Genomic DNA, 15018 nt, shown 5'->3' with positions numbered 1-15018 from the left:
GATGTAAATTATGAGATAATATTTAAGTTGTCAAATTAAAATCTCAATGACATTTGATGTGATAATATCTCACCACTTTTTTCTTCTTTTTTTTTTAAAAAAAACTTACCATTCTTGCAATAATAACCAACGGTGGTTAAGAAAAATTTTTCTAAAACTCTGAAGTATTAGTAGATATCCAAGAGTTTTTGACCCCTGCTAAATACGAGTTAACCTTTTTACTCGAATGGATCCCGCCGACCGATAGTCTTAAAAGTAAATTTTTCCTCCGGACGTTTATAAATTTGTTTTTTTTTTTTGTTTTTATTGGTTTTTATTGGTTTGAGTTCATTGGTAATTACTTCATTAACAAATATCTAAACATAAACCGATGACATTAATATCTCACCGATGATGTATTTATATCTCACCGAATTTAAACTTGTTATTCCGCCATTAAAACGAGTTAATGCTTAAAAGAATTAGATTTTAATACTAAAAAAAAATGTTTTAGATTTGCCGAGTATGCAAATGATATTTTAACTCAAGATGTTAAGTTGATAATATATCCGAAAAAACTGATAAAAAACATTATTTTAGAAATAACTCTTTTAAAAATAATTTAAATAATTAAATGACGCCCAACTCGCCAACTTGTTTTTTTCTTTTCGCAATGCATTTGTGTAGTTATTACTAATACGCAAAATCCTGCGCACAACTTTTTCGAGCGTTTAAAACTTGAATCAGATTCTGCTGGAAGGGCAAATCTCCATCTAAAAAAGTTAAACTTTAATAAGGATTTACTAACTTTGAGTTTAACATGTCTAATAATTTATTACCTAATGAACCTACTTACGTAGCCTTCTTTGGTGTAATGGGGGCCACATCTGCAATGATATTTAGTGGTAAGTACAAGAAATAAGAGCTTTCTTCTACATTCTGTTTGCTATAACAATTTTTAAAAGCTAAAGACAAAGAGAGAAAATACGACAAAATAAGTTTTCTTCTTAGGTCATTGCGTTTTATTAGTGAATTATTATTTGCAATGACCTGTACTTTTGTAACTTTCTCATAAATACGAAATATATTGAAAATTATATTGATTTATTGGTTATTTAATGGTTGATATAATAGCTCATTCATAATGGAACATGAATGGATCATCTGTCTCCAACTAAATCATACTTCAGGCTTATTGTCTTGTAATTAATGTTAGAGTTTGACTTTACAAAGCGAAATTCTTATTTCAAATCTTCAACTTTTTTATACTGAAAAAGTATGAAGTGATTAAGTGACAACATAAACTTAAAAAAGCTCTTACAGTGTCTTTAGTTTTTTTAAATCAAGAAATAATGATTAAATCATTACTTAATTGTTTTTTTATTACTTAGTTGTTTTTTTTAATACAATATTTTAGATTATAATTTTGTATATTGTTTTCAAAGCAACTGTTTAAAACTTTCATGTTTATTTAAAATAGATACTCAACTGACTAGTTCTTTCATAACCCAGAATTCCTACTTGTTTTAATTTTGCTTAAAACAAGTAGAACTTTTGCACGCTCTTCTTAATACTCTTTTCTTTAACACTTTTTTCTTCCCTATTTTCATTCTATTCCTGTTCCTGGCTCCAATTTATTATGCTTAAAGAAATGATTAGATTGTTATAATTTGAAGTTTAAAGAAATGATCAAGTCTCTTTTGGTTATGACAATTGGTTTAGAATTTACAAATGCTTTTCTAAGTTTTTCTTTTTCTTTTTTTTTTCAGCCCTTGGTGCTGCCTATGGAACTGCAAAAAGTGGTACAGGCATTGCAGCAATGAGTGTTATGAGACCAGAATTAATTATGAAATCTATTATTCCAGTAGTCATGGCGGGTATCATAGCTATTTATGGTTTGGTAGTAGCTGTCTTAATTGCTAGTGGATGTAAGCAATTGTCAATTATTTAACAAAAAAAAAAAAAAAAAAAGAAAAAGGTTTTAAAAAAAACTTTTTAAATTTTAAATATCTTATTCCAAGTTCTTATACAATTTTGATTATTTGGTCTTTATAGTGAAACCAAGTGGGTATACATTATTCAAGTAAGTTTAAATTTCATTTTTTGTTTTCTATTTCTCTGAGTTTTTTCTTAAACAAAAAAAAGAAACAAGCAAAACAACTGCTAATCCAGCATGAGACTGCAGGCTTAGATTGCAGAAAACATTGTGTTAGGTTAGTCTGCAGCCACAACATATTCTGTAAGCAGTTTTAAAAGCTCTTAGATCAGTTATAAATAAAGAATTAGAAATTATGACTTATTGAATTCTTTTGCTATGAGCATTTTTTCTTTTTTTTTTTTATTAGAAGTCAATTTGATTAAACAATTCATTTTACAGTTTATAATTAAAAAAGTTACTGTTTATACTGTATTAAATGTGATTAGCAAGAGGTTTGGACTAATGCTAGATGCCTTTATTAACGTGCTTTAAGCAATTTTAGAAGAGGATTATATATTAATGAAAAATAAGTAGTATCATTAAATGTTAGAATTTCTATAAAATTTAATTAAGTGTGATTATATCTGGAGTGTTTTAAATTTATTCTATCTTGAGCTTAACACCCTTTTTTCACCAAATGTAGCCCTTTTCACCAAATGTAGCCCATTTCAAAATTATTGTTCAATTTCAATATTTTTGTATCTCTGTTTCTAACAGTGTTGCCACCAAATCAGGGAAATTTAGATACAATCAGGGGGAAATGATTTTGGAAAAAATCAGGGAACTTTTAATTTTTCTTTAATGTTTTGAAATATTTTCTAATAAAAATTTATAAAAACCCAGCGTACCAGGGTTAATGTTTAACATTTTTAAAGAAAATTAATCAGATTGCGTTTACATTTGCTTATGTATGTATGTATGTATGTATGTATGTATGTATGTATGTATGTATGTATGTATGTATGTATGTATGTATGTATGTATGTACCCCTTCAGAGTTCAAGTTGATGGGATTGTACTTATAATTATTTATTTTAATTTTCAAACAAATTGATTGTTTCATTACTCATTGGGGGATTATAGTATCTGTTTTTTTAGAGATAAAAATGCTCTGGGTTTAATGAAGAAGTTCAGTTTGGAAGTTAAGTTTGGGTGTTAGAATGCTGGAAATATCAGGGGGATGTAAGCAAAATTTTAGCAAAAAATCAGGGAAAATCAGGGAGAAAAAAAGTAAAATTTTAACGAAAAAATCAGGAAAAATCAGGGAATTTTGTTCTTTAATAACGGTGGCAACCCTGTCTAATGAACCTGTTACTATGTCCTTTTTTTGTGTGTGAATAAAAAAATATTTTCAATGAAAAATGTGAAGTTTTTAGAACATGTAACTATTAGTCTCAAGTTCTGTTTTGTGTGTGTGTGTTTCTTTTTTGTATTTACATTTTTTTTGTGTATACTTTTCTATTTAGGAGCTTTGCAGATCTTGGTGCTGGTCTAAGTGTTGGTTTGAGTGGACTGGCTGCAGGTTTTGCTATTGGAATTGTTGGTGATGCTGGTGTTCGTGGAACTGCTCAACAACCGCGATTATTCGTCGGCATGATTCTTATACTTATTTTCGCTGAAGTATTGGGTCTCTATGGACTTATTGTTGCATTGATGTTGACAACCAAAAGCGCAAAATAAATAATACTTCCAGATATGATTTCTTTAATTGAAGATAATTTTGAATTAATGTAATAAAATTTTGTTGGCTAATATTTTTGTACAGTGTTTTACGTTGGTCTTTTTTTTTTTTTTTTTTTTTTTTTTAAATTTTTATTTTGATACTAGCGAATATCTACGGTCAATCTCTTTGATCTCAAACCATCTTGAAAAAATCACGTGTGTTAAAAAAGTCTTCTTTTGCAACAACACGAAGTTATCGAATATAAATCACATTGTTGCGTGTTGTAAGCCGTTGTAAGGAGTGCTTTATACTTTTTAAATTATTTAAAAGTTTTCCGTTGAAGTTCCTTCAATCGCTCGATAAGCTGATCCTTGACAAGTAAAGTCGAAGTAAACGTAAGAGTAAAAGTAAATTCAATGAAAAAAAAAACGTAAGAGTAAAAGTAAAACGTAAAAGTAAACATTCACGAAGTAAATGTTCGTAAGGGAATGTGGCATACATTTTCTGATTTTACATAAACTACATGGCAGATAAAATGCTTGAAATTCTCGCTAAGAGATTAAACTTTCAAAGCCTTCTAAACCAACTTTAACGTCACTAAAATGTAAACGCTTGTCCTGACTGATATTTACACTGGTCAACAAAATTTAACTTCTACTGTCTTAAAGAAGGTATCTAATGACATTTTTACTGGACTCAATTTCGCAATAAAAATACAGTAAGAATGACAGTTTTCGCGAGACTGCTTATACAAATAATATTGCCGTAATGTTTAAATTTACAAGCTTAATCAACAGTCTAATTATTTTGCTAATGGTTGATAGGAATATATCTGTTTATGGGCTAAGTGAGCCAACGACTAACACTGGAAGTAGGGAATTCGCCCAATCGAATTTCCTGCTAACCTTGATGGCTTGATAAGTAGCTTTGAGAATTTTCATCAGCTATGAAAAAACATCAAAGACGATAGGAGGCATGGTTGCAGACTACTGTTATAGTATTCAAAGAGATAGTCCATCGGAAAGAACTCTAGATATTTCTCCAAACTATTTGTTTCCTCAATAAGTTGCTTTATAAACGTACGTGCTTTATAATGTACTGATCAATTTATTCAGGTGCTGTGTGTGTTTTAATTCTCAAATCAATCAATTTTGTTTCGCGTAATCATCTCAACATTAATGAAACATACTGTGTGTCTTGTCATTATTGTGTTTAGATTGAAATGCTAAACAAAACCACCAAATTTATCGTCGTTAACATAAAGACGATTAGCTGGTAACCTTAAGTAAAAAAAATCCACGCACATTGACAAAAAATTATTATTATACAAAAGCTTATATGCTTAGTAGCCTAAACACAAGCATGTTACGTCATACTTCATATAACGATGTGAAAAGTTTTATTGAAACAATCCTTCAAAATAATTTTATTCCAACCATAAATAAGACAAGGGTTGCCGACATTAGATAAAAGAGTAACTAATAACGCTCACATAAACACTGGCATAATCAAGACCAACTTAACGGATAACTTTCTGAATTACTGATAACTTAACGCTTTCTAATACTTTCTCAAAATCAAGACAAAAATATAGAAATTAAATTATCTTAAAGTCCTTGGATGACCAAAGATCAATAGAGTCTACAAGTCTTCAAAGAAAAAACAAAAACAAACCTCTTTTCATAAGCAATTAAATATTCAAATGGTTGAATTCTATGATGACTTACTCAGTAGAGCCATCAATTATGATTTGCTTTGTATAGTCATCTGTTTGCATCATCTTTTATTACTTTAAACTTTCTTAAACAGTCAAAGACAGGTTGAAGTTCAATCATTTTGATTTACTAACTGTAAATCAAAATATTTTATTCTGTCCAGAAATTAAACCTTTTTTCCCTAAATTATATGCTTAAACTAAGCGCCTCCAATCCTCCTTTTAAACACTTTGAGCCCCACACTAAAAAAAATATGGTTTCACAGAATTTAGCTGCTTTGCTTTATATATTTATGGTATAGAAACCTGATATTTGATAAATTTTTAAAGATTATAAATTTAGCAAAAGAAAGGTAAAACACATTTTTTATCCGAAAGCTCCCCCTGGCCGAAGGATTTGGGGAGCTTTAGACACGCTACTATATAAGCAAACTAAATCAACCCAAAGAAAACACATGATGTATTATCACTTATTGCGTTACAACTTTCAAGTTTTTGAAGTTAATTTTTATTATAGTTTTTTAGTAGCACTTGTTGATTTTAGTTACTTTTATTATTTTTGTTTCGATTTTAATTGCTTTTATTATTTCAGGGATTATAATGATGCACCAAATTACATCAAATGAAAAAAGAAATTGTTTTACTCCATCAAAATATCATCATATAATGAGCTAAATTAAATTACTAGTTGGGTCTTTTGGGTCAGAAAAATCCCTGATTATGTCGCAATAATGAGTCCATAACCCTTTTTTTAAGTGTGATTCTGCAACCAGTAAATGGTTTTTCTCGGATTTGTTTTTTTTGAAAGCTTTCTGATGATCCAGTCTTCTTCCTCGTCCAATAATTTTTTTAGTAAACCACTTCGCTCTTTGTAAAATTAAATGACATTACAAAACTTATGTCTTGAAGCTTCTTATGTCTTGAAAACTCCAAATCGAGTTTAATTTTTGAGCAAGAACCTCTTAAAGCTTATTTCAGATTTGGCGCCCTGTTTCTCTGAGAGACTCCTTTTTGATCTCGCAATTTGACAGTTTGTAGTTTAAATATTGGTTTAGTACTATTCAAATAGAAATTAGGAGGACAAAAAAAAAAGCCATATTATTTTAATTGTCACATCATTTTGATCCGTGCAATTTTCGTTACATGTTTTTAAAAGCTACCCCAATACAAAAAAAATAAAAATAACGAACACAACCAATTCCACTGGTATTACTGACAACTAAATACCGTAAAAATGATACCAATTTCTAACATCAGGTTTCAAACTTGAAAAGCAAAAAAAAGGAAGAAAAAGATCGCCATTTTTTTTTTGGATCGACTGTAAATATGATGTTACACGTGTAACTTTATATATTTATACAACATATATTTCATATTAATAAGTTTCATATTAATATAAATTTCAAATTACAAATTTTTATTATTTCTTTTAACAAAAATAGTTATTATTATTTGTTTCTACATTATTATTTTATAAATATTTATTATTTTATTTTGTAATAATATTATTCATATATACATACTTTATATATTTATACAATATACATTTCATATCATTTTGTATTTCATATTATGTATTTTTACATAAACTAACAATATAGATTACAAATTTTATATAAAACATAAAGTTTTATGTCTTTAAATAACAACTTTTGTGTTATAAAATACTAAAAATACTCTGCTGACTGTTGCACAAAGTCACACGTCTTTATTTAATTTAATTTTGCGTCTTTTAGTTATTTACATAATCAAAAAAAATTTTGATTTCAAATTTCTTAAAAATAATTATTTCATACAAACCTTTTTGTGCTTTTTATGTAAAAGTATTGTTTCAACTTTTCTTATCTTTAAATCAATACCATCTACCAACCAATCGCTATTTAGTTCTTTACCAACCAACAGGTTTATAGTTCTTGACGAGTTCTTTCTTACAAAGAAACCAGAAACAGGGAACCGGGAACTTTTATAAAAAAAAATAAAAAAATTTTAAATGAATCATTTAAAAGATAAAACAAGATTTATATTTTATTGAGGTTAAGTATTTGAAAATAAAAAAGGAAATGATGTAATGTTATCTAAAGTAAATGCAACTGCATTTCTTTTATTTAATGATCTTTAATGATCTTTGCTTGATTTATATCATTAATACATTTCTAACGTCTAACAAGAATAGAAAAATTGATTTTATTTGCTATTGAGCTTACATTTTAAAAAAATTGCAATAAATAGAATATCTAAACAGAGTTCTAACTAAAAATAATTTTTTCTTAAACTATAAAAGAGGAACTAAAGTATCGAAAAAGAACTGATCGTATTGAACTTTGGTGGGTCATTACAGAGAACAGCTCTACAGTATTACAGTCTATGATTTATGCATTGTAAACCATTTATAAATGAATCGTTCAACATGGAACATTTCTATTCAACTTAATACTCTGCTATTTTCAGACTATAACTTTATCTCACAAAGTAGACTTAAGCTTCGTCTCCGGTATATTCGCTAAGATACTCTTGATGTTTTAAGTTTATCGTATTCATCAAATGATTCAGATCATCATACTGCTGTTCATAAGCCGGAGACATCGCCATGTCGTCAATATTCTTAAGTTGCATCTGTAAGCTTGATAGACTCGGTCTAGTCTCTGAATTCACCTCGTTCATATCTATTCCAGTGAACGACTGAAGGTCTGACTGCCACGCTTGAGGGGGGTTATTATCAAAAAGTTTTTGTTCAAGTTCTTGCTCTTGTGGCGAAAAAATTCCCCTTTGCAAAAATGAGAGAATGCGTTGGTTATTGGTTTCCGTTGGATCAAGTGCAGGCATTTGTAGGCAGTTTTCTTTATCCCAACATTCTTTTTCTTCTACCAAAGTAAAGTTGACTATCGTAGGATTTGTTTCTTCTACTTCAATAGTTTTTGTGGTTGTCTTGTATCCTTTTTTTATTACCTTGATGTCGTATTTACCGGGCAGCAAAATGCGCCAGAAGTCACCTCCTTTTTGTGATTTCATAAATTTTGATCGATCGTCGACGTGAATTTCGGCACCATCAACTGGTTGCCCACCTTCATTCTGGACAACTCCTTTAATGCCTTTATGAATCTGAGTTTTGAAAAAAATAACATGTGTGTTAATAATAAAAATAATAATAATAAAAAATAAAAAAAATCATATAAAAATTTTAAGAAATTGAAATTAAAGTTACAAAGTTGAGACAAAAATTAAGTAGAAACCTGCTCAATAAATTTCACAAGAGCTTCTTTGTTTTCTTTCCAATATCTTGGAAGGTCTTTTGCATCTGGAAATTTGTTACAGCCAAGTTCTAACGTTATTTCCATTGTATCAGCTTCAACATAATTGAAATCTTGCATACCTCCTGCAACATTATACCATTTTGCTCCGTTTGTCACTCCTTGCTTAAAGTGATCAGGAGGAACGCCTTTACATTCCCATGGCGGATCATCCCAATGCATGTATGGGTGTGCGTAAGAGTATGTGAGTGCAAGCGACTTAAAAACGTCATCATCAGGAGATGCCGTGTATTCTGTTTGACCAGATGGATTGTCGTCAAATGGATAGTTGGCTACTAATGACCCTCCGTGCAAATTTGCTGATAAAACAAATGGGTGCCTTAAAATCCAAGCCATTGTTATATTAGTTTCGGGTTCTCTTGCTTTATTATCTCGTGGGAAAAACTGATCAGGAAAATTTCGATTAAGATCTACATCATTGGCATTGTTTCGACCTAATAACCAGTCCACGCCTCCATCTTTATAAGCCAATTCATAACCATCAGGGTTCATACTAGGCATGAAATGCATTCGCGTTTCATCGACTAGCCTTGTTAATCGTGAACTTTTTCCGTAACCTCGACATAACAGTTCAATGAGCTTTAACAGAAGTTCTCTACCTACGACCTCGTTTCCGTGCATATTTGCAACATACTTAAATTCTGGTTCAAGAATTTCGTGTTTGGCCGGGTTATCGCTGACAATCATAACCCACAGTTCTCTCCCCTTTACGGACTTACCAATGCTGTACTTATGTGTTATCTTTGGATATTCACGGGAAATTTCATCCAAGAATCGTGTCATGGCCATGTAATTATGGTGTTTAGGTCCCTCATCGTCATCTATCAAATCTCTCACTGAATATTGTCCGAAATTTAAAAAAGGTATCGGCAATGCACTTCCAACGGTTATAAAAAAGAGCAATAAATGCATGGAAGTGATCTTCTTCATAATGCGCCAGTAAAAGCATCTGAGAAGATGCAATATAAAAACTGCTTTCAAAACTGTCTACACTTAGAACGCCGTTTTGTTAGCGTCTAACGATAAACAACGCAGCATATGCGCTAATCAGAAGAGCAGTTGTACGTGTCTCCATAACAACCGTTTTTTCTCTTAATGAACATTTACAAATAAGCAAGTCGTTTGAGCTTCGAAACTTTTATTCTGGTTTTTTGAACGAAATGATAACAAGATTGGCACGAGAGAATTCTTTTATTTTTCGGATAATTAAAAAAAAAAAAAAAAATTTGTAAAAAGCAGAGAGCGTTTTATTAATTGAAAAAACAAAAATTTGGTTGGGAAATTTCATTGAAGGCCATATTTTGCAATTACATTTTTGTTTTATTCATCAAATATGTTTTTTGTAACTTGGCATGAGAAAGGGCTGAACAGGTATTTGTACATCATTATGCCCCTCCCCCACCCCCACCCCCCACCCCACACACACACACTTCCTTTTTTTGCATACAAAAGAAAGATCGTCTAAAATGACTAAATATTATAACCAAGCAACGAAAAGTGCTATAATTCATAAATTTTAACTTTTAATTTTTACCTACAAAACATTGCTTTATCTTTCCTTCTTAAATTTTGAATTTGAATCTTAACAAAAGCGACGTAATAAAAGTGATGTAATAAAAGCTTTGTAATGAATAAACGTGATTAATATGCAATAAAAATGGAGCTGTGTTTTTTCCTATGAAAAGCTCTAAGGAATGACATGAACTTTAAAAATATTTTTTGTATATTAAAATTAAAAATGGCTACTATATTTATTCACTTTTGGCAACAATCTTTCAATAAAAAGCAATAAAAAAGAGGATGTTAATTCAAAAAAGCCCTCTGTTTTTTTTTTTTTTTAAGAAAATAACCAAATAATTAATCTGATATTCCAACTTTTAGGACGTTTATCTTATTTAATAGATATTATTACGCGTTTTTCGATTTTTAACGAATAATAATCAACTTCTGTATCAGTCTTTTAAGATGAATTGAGTTTTCTGAAGTTTAATAGCTCAGAACTCTTTATGCGATCTGCGCAGAAATTTTTAAAATATCTTGAATGGTTGAAACAAAAAAATATAAGGTATGCAAGATAGCGCAATTATTTTTTCGGAATCTTATAAATTTATGTCTAAATATATTTCATTATAAATTAAATTTTTGGTATAGAAGTTTTGTACTTAATTCGTTATTTCTCGTTAAAATCCGAAAAGCAATACGCCATTGCTTACTTTTTACTATTTTTGCTTCAATCAATACACGGTGCATAGAAATATGCTCTAAGGCCTTGCAACACACCCCCAGAAATTTTGTTTTTGATTACCATCAGAAAACATTTCCTCATTCAAAAAATGTAAACAACAACTTTTTTTAGTGGGGGCCTGGGGAGAAATCACATATTTTAGGGGAGTGCCCAGGAATTTTGTTGCTCAAGATAGGTAACTAAGAGGCATGGGGCATACTCAAACTTTTAGTATGTTGATACTAGTAAAAATTTAGGAGCTAAACCAACCCCCCCCCCGACCCCTAACTGGCCCACTCCTAAAACTACATCTTCTTTAATCGTAAAACTTTTTTTTTGTTCTATCATAAACTAGATCAAAATTCATCGACAGATTTTAAGTTTCATCAAAAAATCTTTTTTCGTTTAAGATTTATAACCATGTAAAGCTTAAAATTACCTCCAATTACTCCCTGAAACAACTTTAAATGGTCATAACTTTTAAACGAAAAATCTTTTTTTGATGCAAATTTCTGAGAAGTGAGGCAGAATGGAAAAGTGCGGAATCTGTTTTCAATATTAAACTGATTGAGAACAACGTAATGATTGGAAAATTATTCAATTGCTATTAGAATAAAATGAAAGCGAAGAGGTAAGTAAACTATTACCAAAAAAAATATATTTTGATAGCTAGATTGCAATTTGTATTATTCATTTTGATTTTTTATGGATGTATAGTTGGTAGAAAAAGATACTCCTATTGTGTATTGTAATGACATTAAAGAGCTTGTAGCAATGGTACTTCATCACAGAAGTCAAGGAACAAATGATGTTGATATCAAATTAGGTGTAGATGGAGGGCAGGGGTCCCTTAAAGTTTCACTGTCAATAACCCTAAAACCAGAGTTAAAAAATGATAAAATTCCAGAGAAACTAAGAAAGTTTGATGGATATGCGTGCAAAGATTTTAAAGATTCAAGCGTTCACAACCCTATTATATTGGCCATTTTGCCTTCATTAAACGAAAAATACCATAATTTGCGGCTAATATTGGATAAGTTAAACATTTCATCCTTAGATTACACAGTATCTGAAGATCTAAAGGCTTTGCTTCAAATGGTTAGTAAACAAACAGCACCATCAAAACACCCTTGTCCGTATTGCAAGAAATCATCTCCTGACTTTCAAAAAGCTGATCATTTTACTTTAGAATATTTGTGTAGATTGTATGACCAATGGATAGCGGTTGGTACAATATAAAAAAAGCAAAAAAATTACACAAATGTTGTTAATCCTTCTTTATTAACAGGCGAGAAAAACAAAAAAATACCAGAACTTGTAAGTATTCCTGGTCTAGATATACTATTAGGTGTTGTAGACAAAATTTTAAAAGAGATTGAAAAAAAGTTTATTTGAAAACAAGGAGTGTGGTTACAGTTTGCTAACCAATATCTGTCTAAGATAAACATCTTCAGAGTGTACTACCAAGGGTAGCATTGTTTAGAGGCAATTCTTGGAATAAATTGCTTAAAAACATAGACAGCTTTGAACTGTTTTTTCAGGAGTCTAGTCTTTGAGTTTCCGCTGCCAAATACATTAAGGTACTTCATTCATTAAGGTATAATAAATAACTTTTAAACTTGATAAAAGATAAATAACAATCTTAGTAATTAAATACTCTATTTCCACAGTTGAATTGTAAAATTTGCATAAATTAAGACGAATATTAAATAAACTTGCATTTTTTTTGTACTTCATATATTCTATTGGCTTAGGTTACCGGACAGAACAAGCTATCAAATTTATTCATCAGGAATTCAATCAGTTTTTGCGAATGAAAAAAGTTTGAGAGCACAACCCAAACTATATAGAGGCGCTAAAAAATGCGGTTGTTGCTTACAACTACAAGTACTTTTAAAGTAGCTTTCTATTTGTAGAAATGTAGTTTGTAAAAAGTAAAGTATTAAACCTCCTATGAACAAACCTTTAGTATGATTTCGAAATGTAAAATATCAATCATAATCAAATTGTAATAAATAATTGTAGCAAAACCTTCTCGCCCCTAATAACCCTCTCTAGGAAATGGTTCCTGAAAACCCTTTTCAACTTTTTGCTTGTTTTATATTAAACTAACTCAAATATCATCGACAGATTTCAAATTGTATCAAAAAAAGATTTTTCGTTTAAAAGTTATGACCATTTAAAGTTGTTTCAGGAGGTAATTGGAGGTAATTTTAAGCTTTACATGGTTATAAATCTTAAACGAAAAAAGATTTTTTGATGAAACTTGAAATCTGTCGATGAATTTCGATCTAGTTTATGATAGAACAAAAAAAAAGTTTTACGATTAAAGGAGACGTAGTTCTAGGAAGGGGGCAGTTAGGGGTCGGGGGGGGGGGGTTGGTTTAGCTCCAATTACCCTAATTTTTTGCAATTCATCCTCATTCGACACCAGTATCAACATACTAAAAGTTTGAGTATGCCCCATGCCTCTTAGTTACCTATCTTGAGCAACAAAATTCCTGGGCACTCCCCTAAAATATGTGATTTCTCCCCAGGCCCCCACTAAAAAAAGTTGTTGTTTACATTTTTTGAATGAGGAAATGTTTTCTGATGGTAATCAAAAACAAAATTTCTGGGAATGTGTTGCAAGGCCTTAGAGCATATTTCTATGCACCGTGAATAAAAATGGAAATCTTACGCTCTGAAAAGTTAATAACTAAGTAATTATTCCAAAAATTTCAAGATTGTTGCCTAGTGATTTAAAAACAATCAAACACTGTTAGAAAAATTAGGGGAGGGGAATCTCTATACCGTTAAAACAAAACTTATGACTTCTTAACAATTTCATTAACTTGATAAAATAATCGTTTACCTTATTAAAACTATTTTTTAGTAAAAAAGAAATAAAAATTCATGGAATGAAAAGTACAACAAAAAACAAAACTAACAAAAATATAAAAATATTTTTGTTTATATTTTTATTCTATTTTCATTCACAAAAAAAAAAATATGACAGAAAAACATTTTTAAATTATTTGCAAATAGTGGTATTATATTTATAATTATTATAATTATTATTATTAATAATGGTATTATAATTATTTGGTATTATTTTATTAAAAGTAAAACTTTTTTTTGGTGATAACAATGTTCTTACTGCATAAGATATTGACAAAATATGCAAAAATCAAAATCATCATCTGAACACTAGGTGTTATCTCTGCTTCCTTGTGGTCCTTTGGCTGCTTAAACTAATTTCATGCAAAACTTTAATTATTTTTATCTAGAAGATTGAGAGCAGAAACCAATCATTTAGTTATAGCCACAATAGGTTTAAATGCATGATTGGAAACAAAACTTGCACACTTATGAAGAAGAGTCTAAAGAAGAAAGAATATATATATATATATATATATATATATATATATATATATATATATATATATATATATATATATATATATATTAGATATATATATATATATATATTAGATATATATATATATATATATATATATATATATATATATATATATATATATATATATATATATATATATATATATATATATATATATATATATATATATATTATATATATAAAAATTTAGTAGCGTAAGTTTAAGTTAGAAAGAATTGTGAGGAAACTAATTCCTCACAATTCTTTCTAATTTAAACTTGTGCTACTAAATTTTTTTTAAACTTGTGCTGCTGATGATGCTGATATATCACAAAAAAGTATAAACAAGAAAAAAAAGTATAAACAAGATGCCACTCTAACTATTTAACCATCTAAAATCAACCGGTAATATTTTACGTACGAACGAAAATATTAGGTGTATAATTTTATTTCCGCCGTTTTTCGATAGGTGTCGTTAGAGATACATGGTAAATAGTCGGGTTGAAAGTGTCATTTTGCAACTTCATATATCTGTGTAAAGTACCACCTCTAAACATAAGTAATTTTGTACTCGCTTCATATATTTTTAATCGCTTTAAAGTATCAGTTTGCGAACCGAATTCTCGTCATTTGCGGGAAGTTTTACTTTACGCATTCGATTTAAAAAAATCTGCGGCCAAGGCTCATCAATTGCTCTCGCATACGTATGGTGATGCAGCTGTTATTGAAAGAACTTTTCATGAATGGTTTCAACGCTTCAAGAACAATGA

General features: G+C 29.6%; 2 protein-coding genes across 2 annotated transcripts; one reads left to right on the top strand and one right to left on the bottom strand.

Annotated features, from left to right (window-relative positions):
• The first annotated feature begins 667 nt into the window (after positions 1-667).
• Positions 668-3729, top strand: LOC145182857 (V-type proton ATPase 16 kDa proteolipid subunit c). The gene is made up of 4 exons (XM_090078149.1): positions 668-884; positions 1749-1907; positions 2035-2062; positions 3424-3729. The coding sequence occupies exons 1-4, from the start codon at positions 800-802 to the stop codon at positions 3635-3637; spliced, it is 486 nt and encodes a 161-aa protein (XP_089934275.1). The 5' UTR covers positions 668-799; the 3' UTR covers positions 3638-3729.
• A 3700-nt stretch (positions 3730-7429) lies between these two features.
• On the bottom strand, positions 7430-9691 carry LOC145184764 (carboxypeptidase D-like). Its single transcript, XM_080060526.2, has 2 exons — positions 8565-9691; positions 7430-8433 (listed from the first exon to the last, which is right to left on the bottom strand). Exons 1-2 carry the CDS (start codon positions 9570-9572, stop codon positions 7810-7812), a joined length of 1632 nt encoding a protein of 543 aa, XP_079916652.2. The 5' UTR covers positions 9573-9691; the 3' UTR covers positions 7430-7809.
• Between the last annotated feature and the right edge of the window lie 5327 nt (positions 9692-15018).

The sequence above is a fragment of the Hydra viridissima genome, unplaced genomic scaffold, assembly GCF_058129835.1.
Source record: "Hydra viridissima isolate aposymbiotic clone 2 unplaced genomic scaffold, HvirCarnegie_v1 scaffold_2, whole genome shotgun sequence".
NCBI classification, from domain to species: Eukaryota; Metazoa; Cnidaria; class Hydrozoa; order Anthoathecata; family Hydridae; genus Hydra; species Hydra viridissima.
Note: the sequence above shows the minus strand (reverse complement) of the source record. Positions and strands in the feature narration are given on the sequence as shown.

What these genes read in the sequence shown, in the direction of transcription:
- LOC145184764 (XM_080060526.2), bottom strand. Translation starts at nt 9,572, where the DNA reads ATGAAGAAGATCACTTCCATGCATTTATTGCTCTTTTTTATAACCGTT. An exon ending in TTGTGAAATTTATTGAGCAG is followed by an intron (nt 8,434 to 8,564) that starts GTTTCTACTTAA and finishes TTCAAAACTCAG; the next exon opens with ATTCATAAAGGCATTAAAGG.
- LOC145182857 (XM_090078149.1), top strand. Translation starts at nt 800, where the DNA reads ATGTCTAATAATTTATTACCTAATGAACCTACTTACGTAGCCTTCTTT. An exon ending in TGTCTTAATTGCTAGTGGAT is followed by an intron (nt 1,908 to 2,034) that starts GTAAGCAATTGT and finishes TGGTCTTTATAG; the next exon opens with TGAAACCAAGTGGGTATACA. An exon ending in AGTGGGTATACATTATTCAA is followed by an intron (nt 2,063 to 3,423) that starts GTAAGTTTAAAT and finishes TTTTCTATTTAG; the next exon opens with GAGCTTTGCAGATCTTGGTG.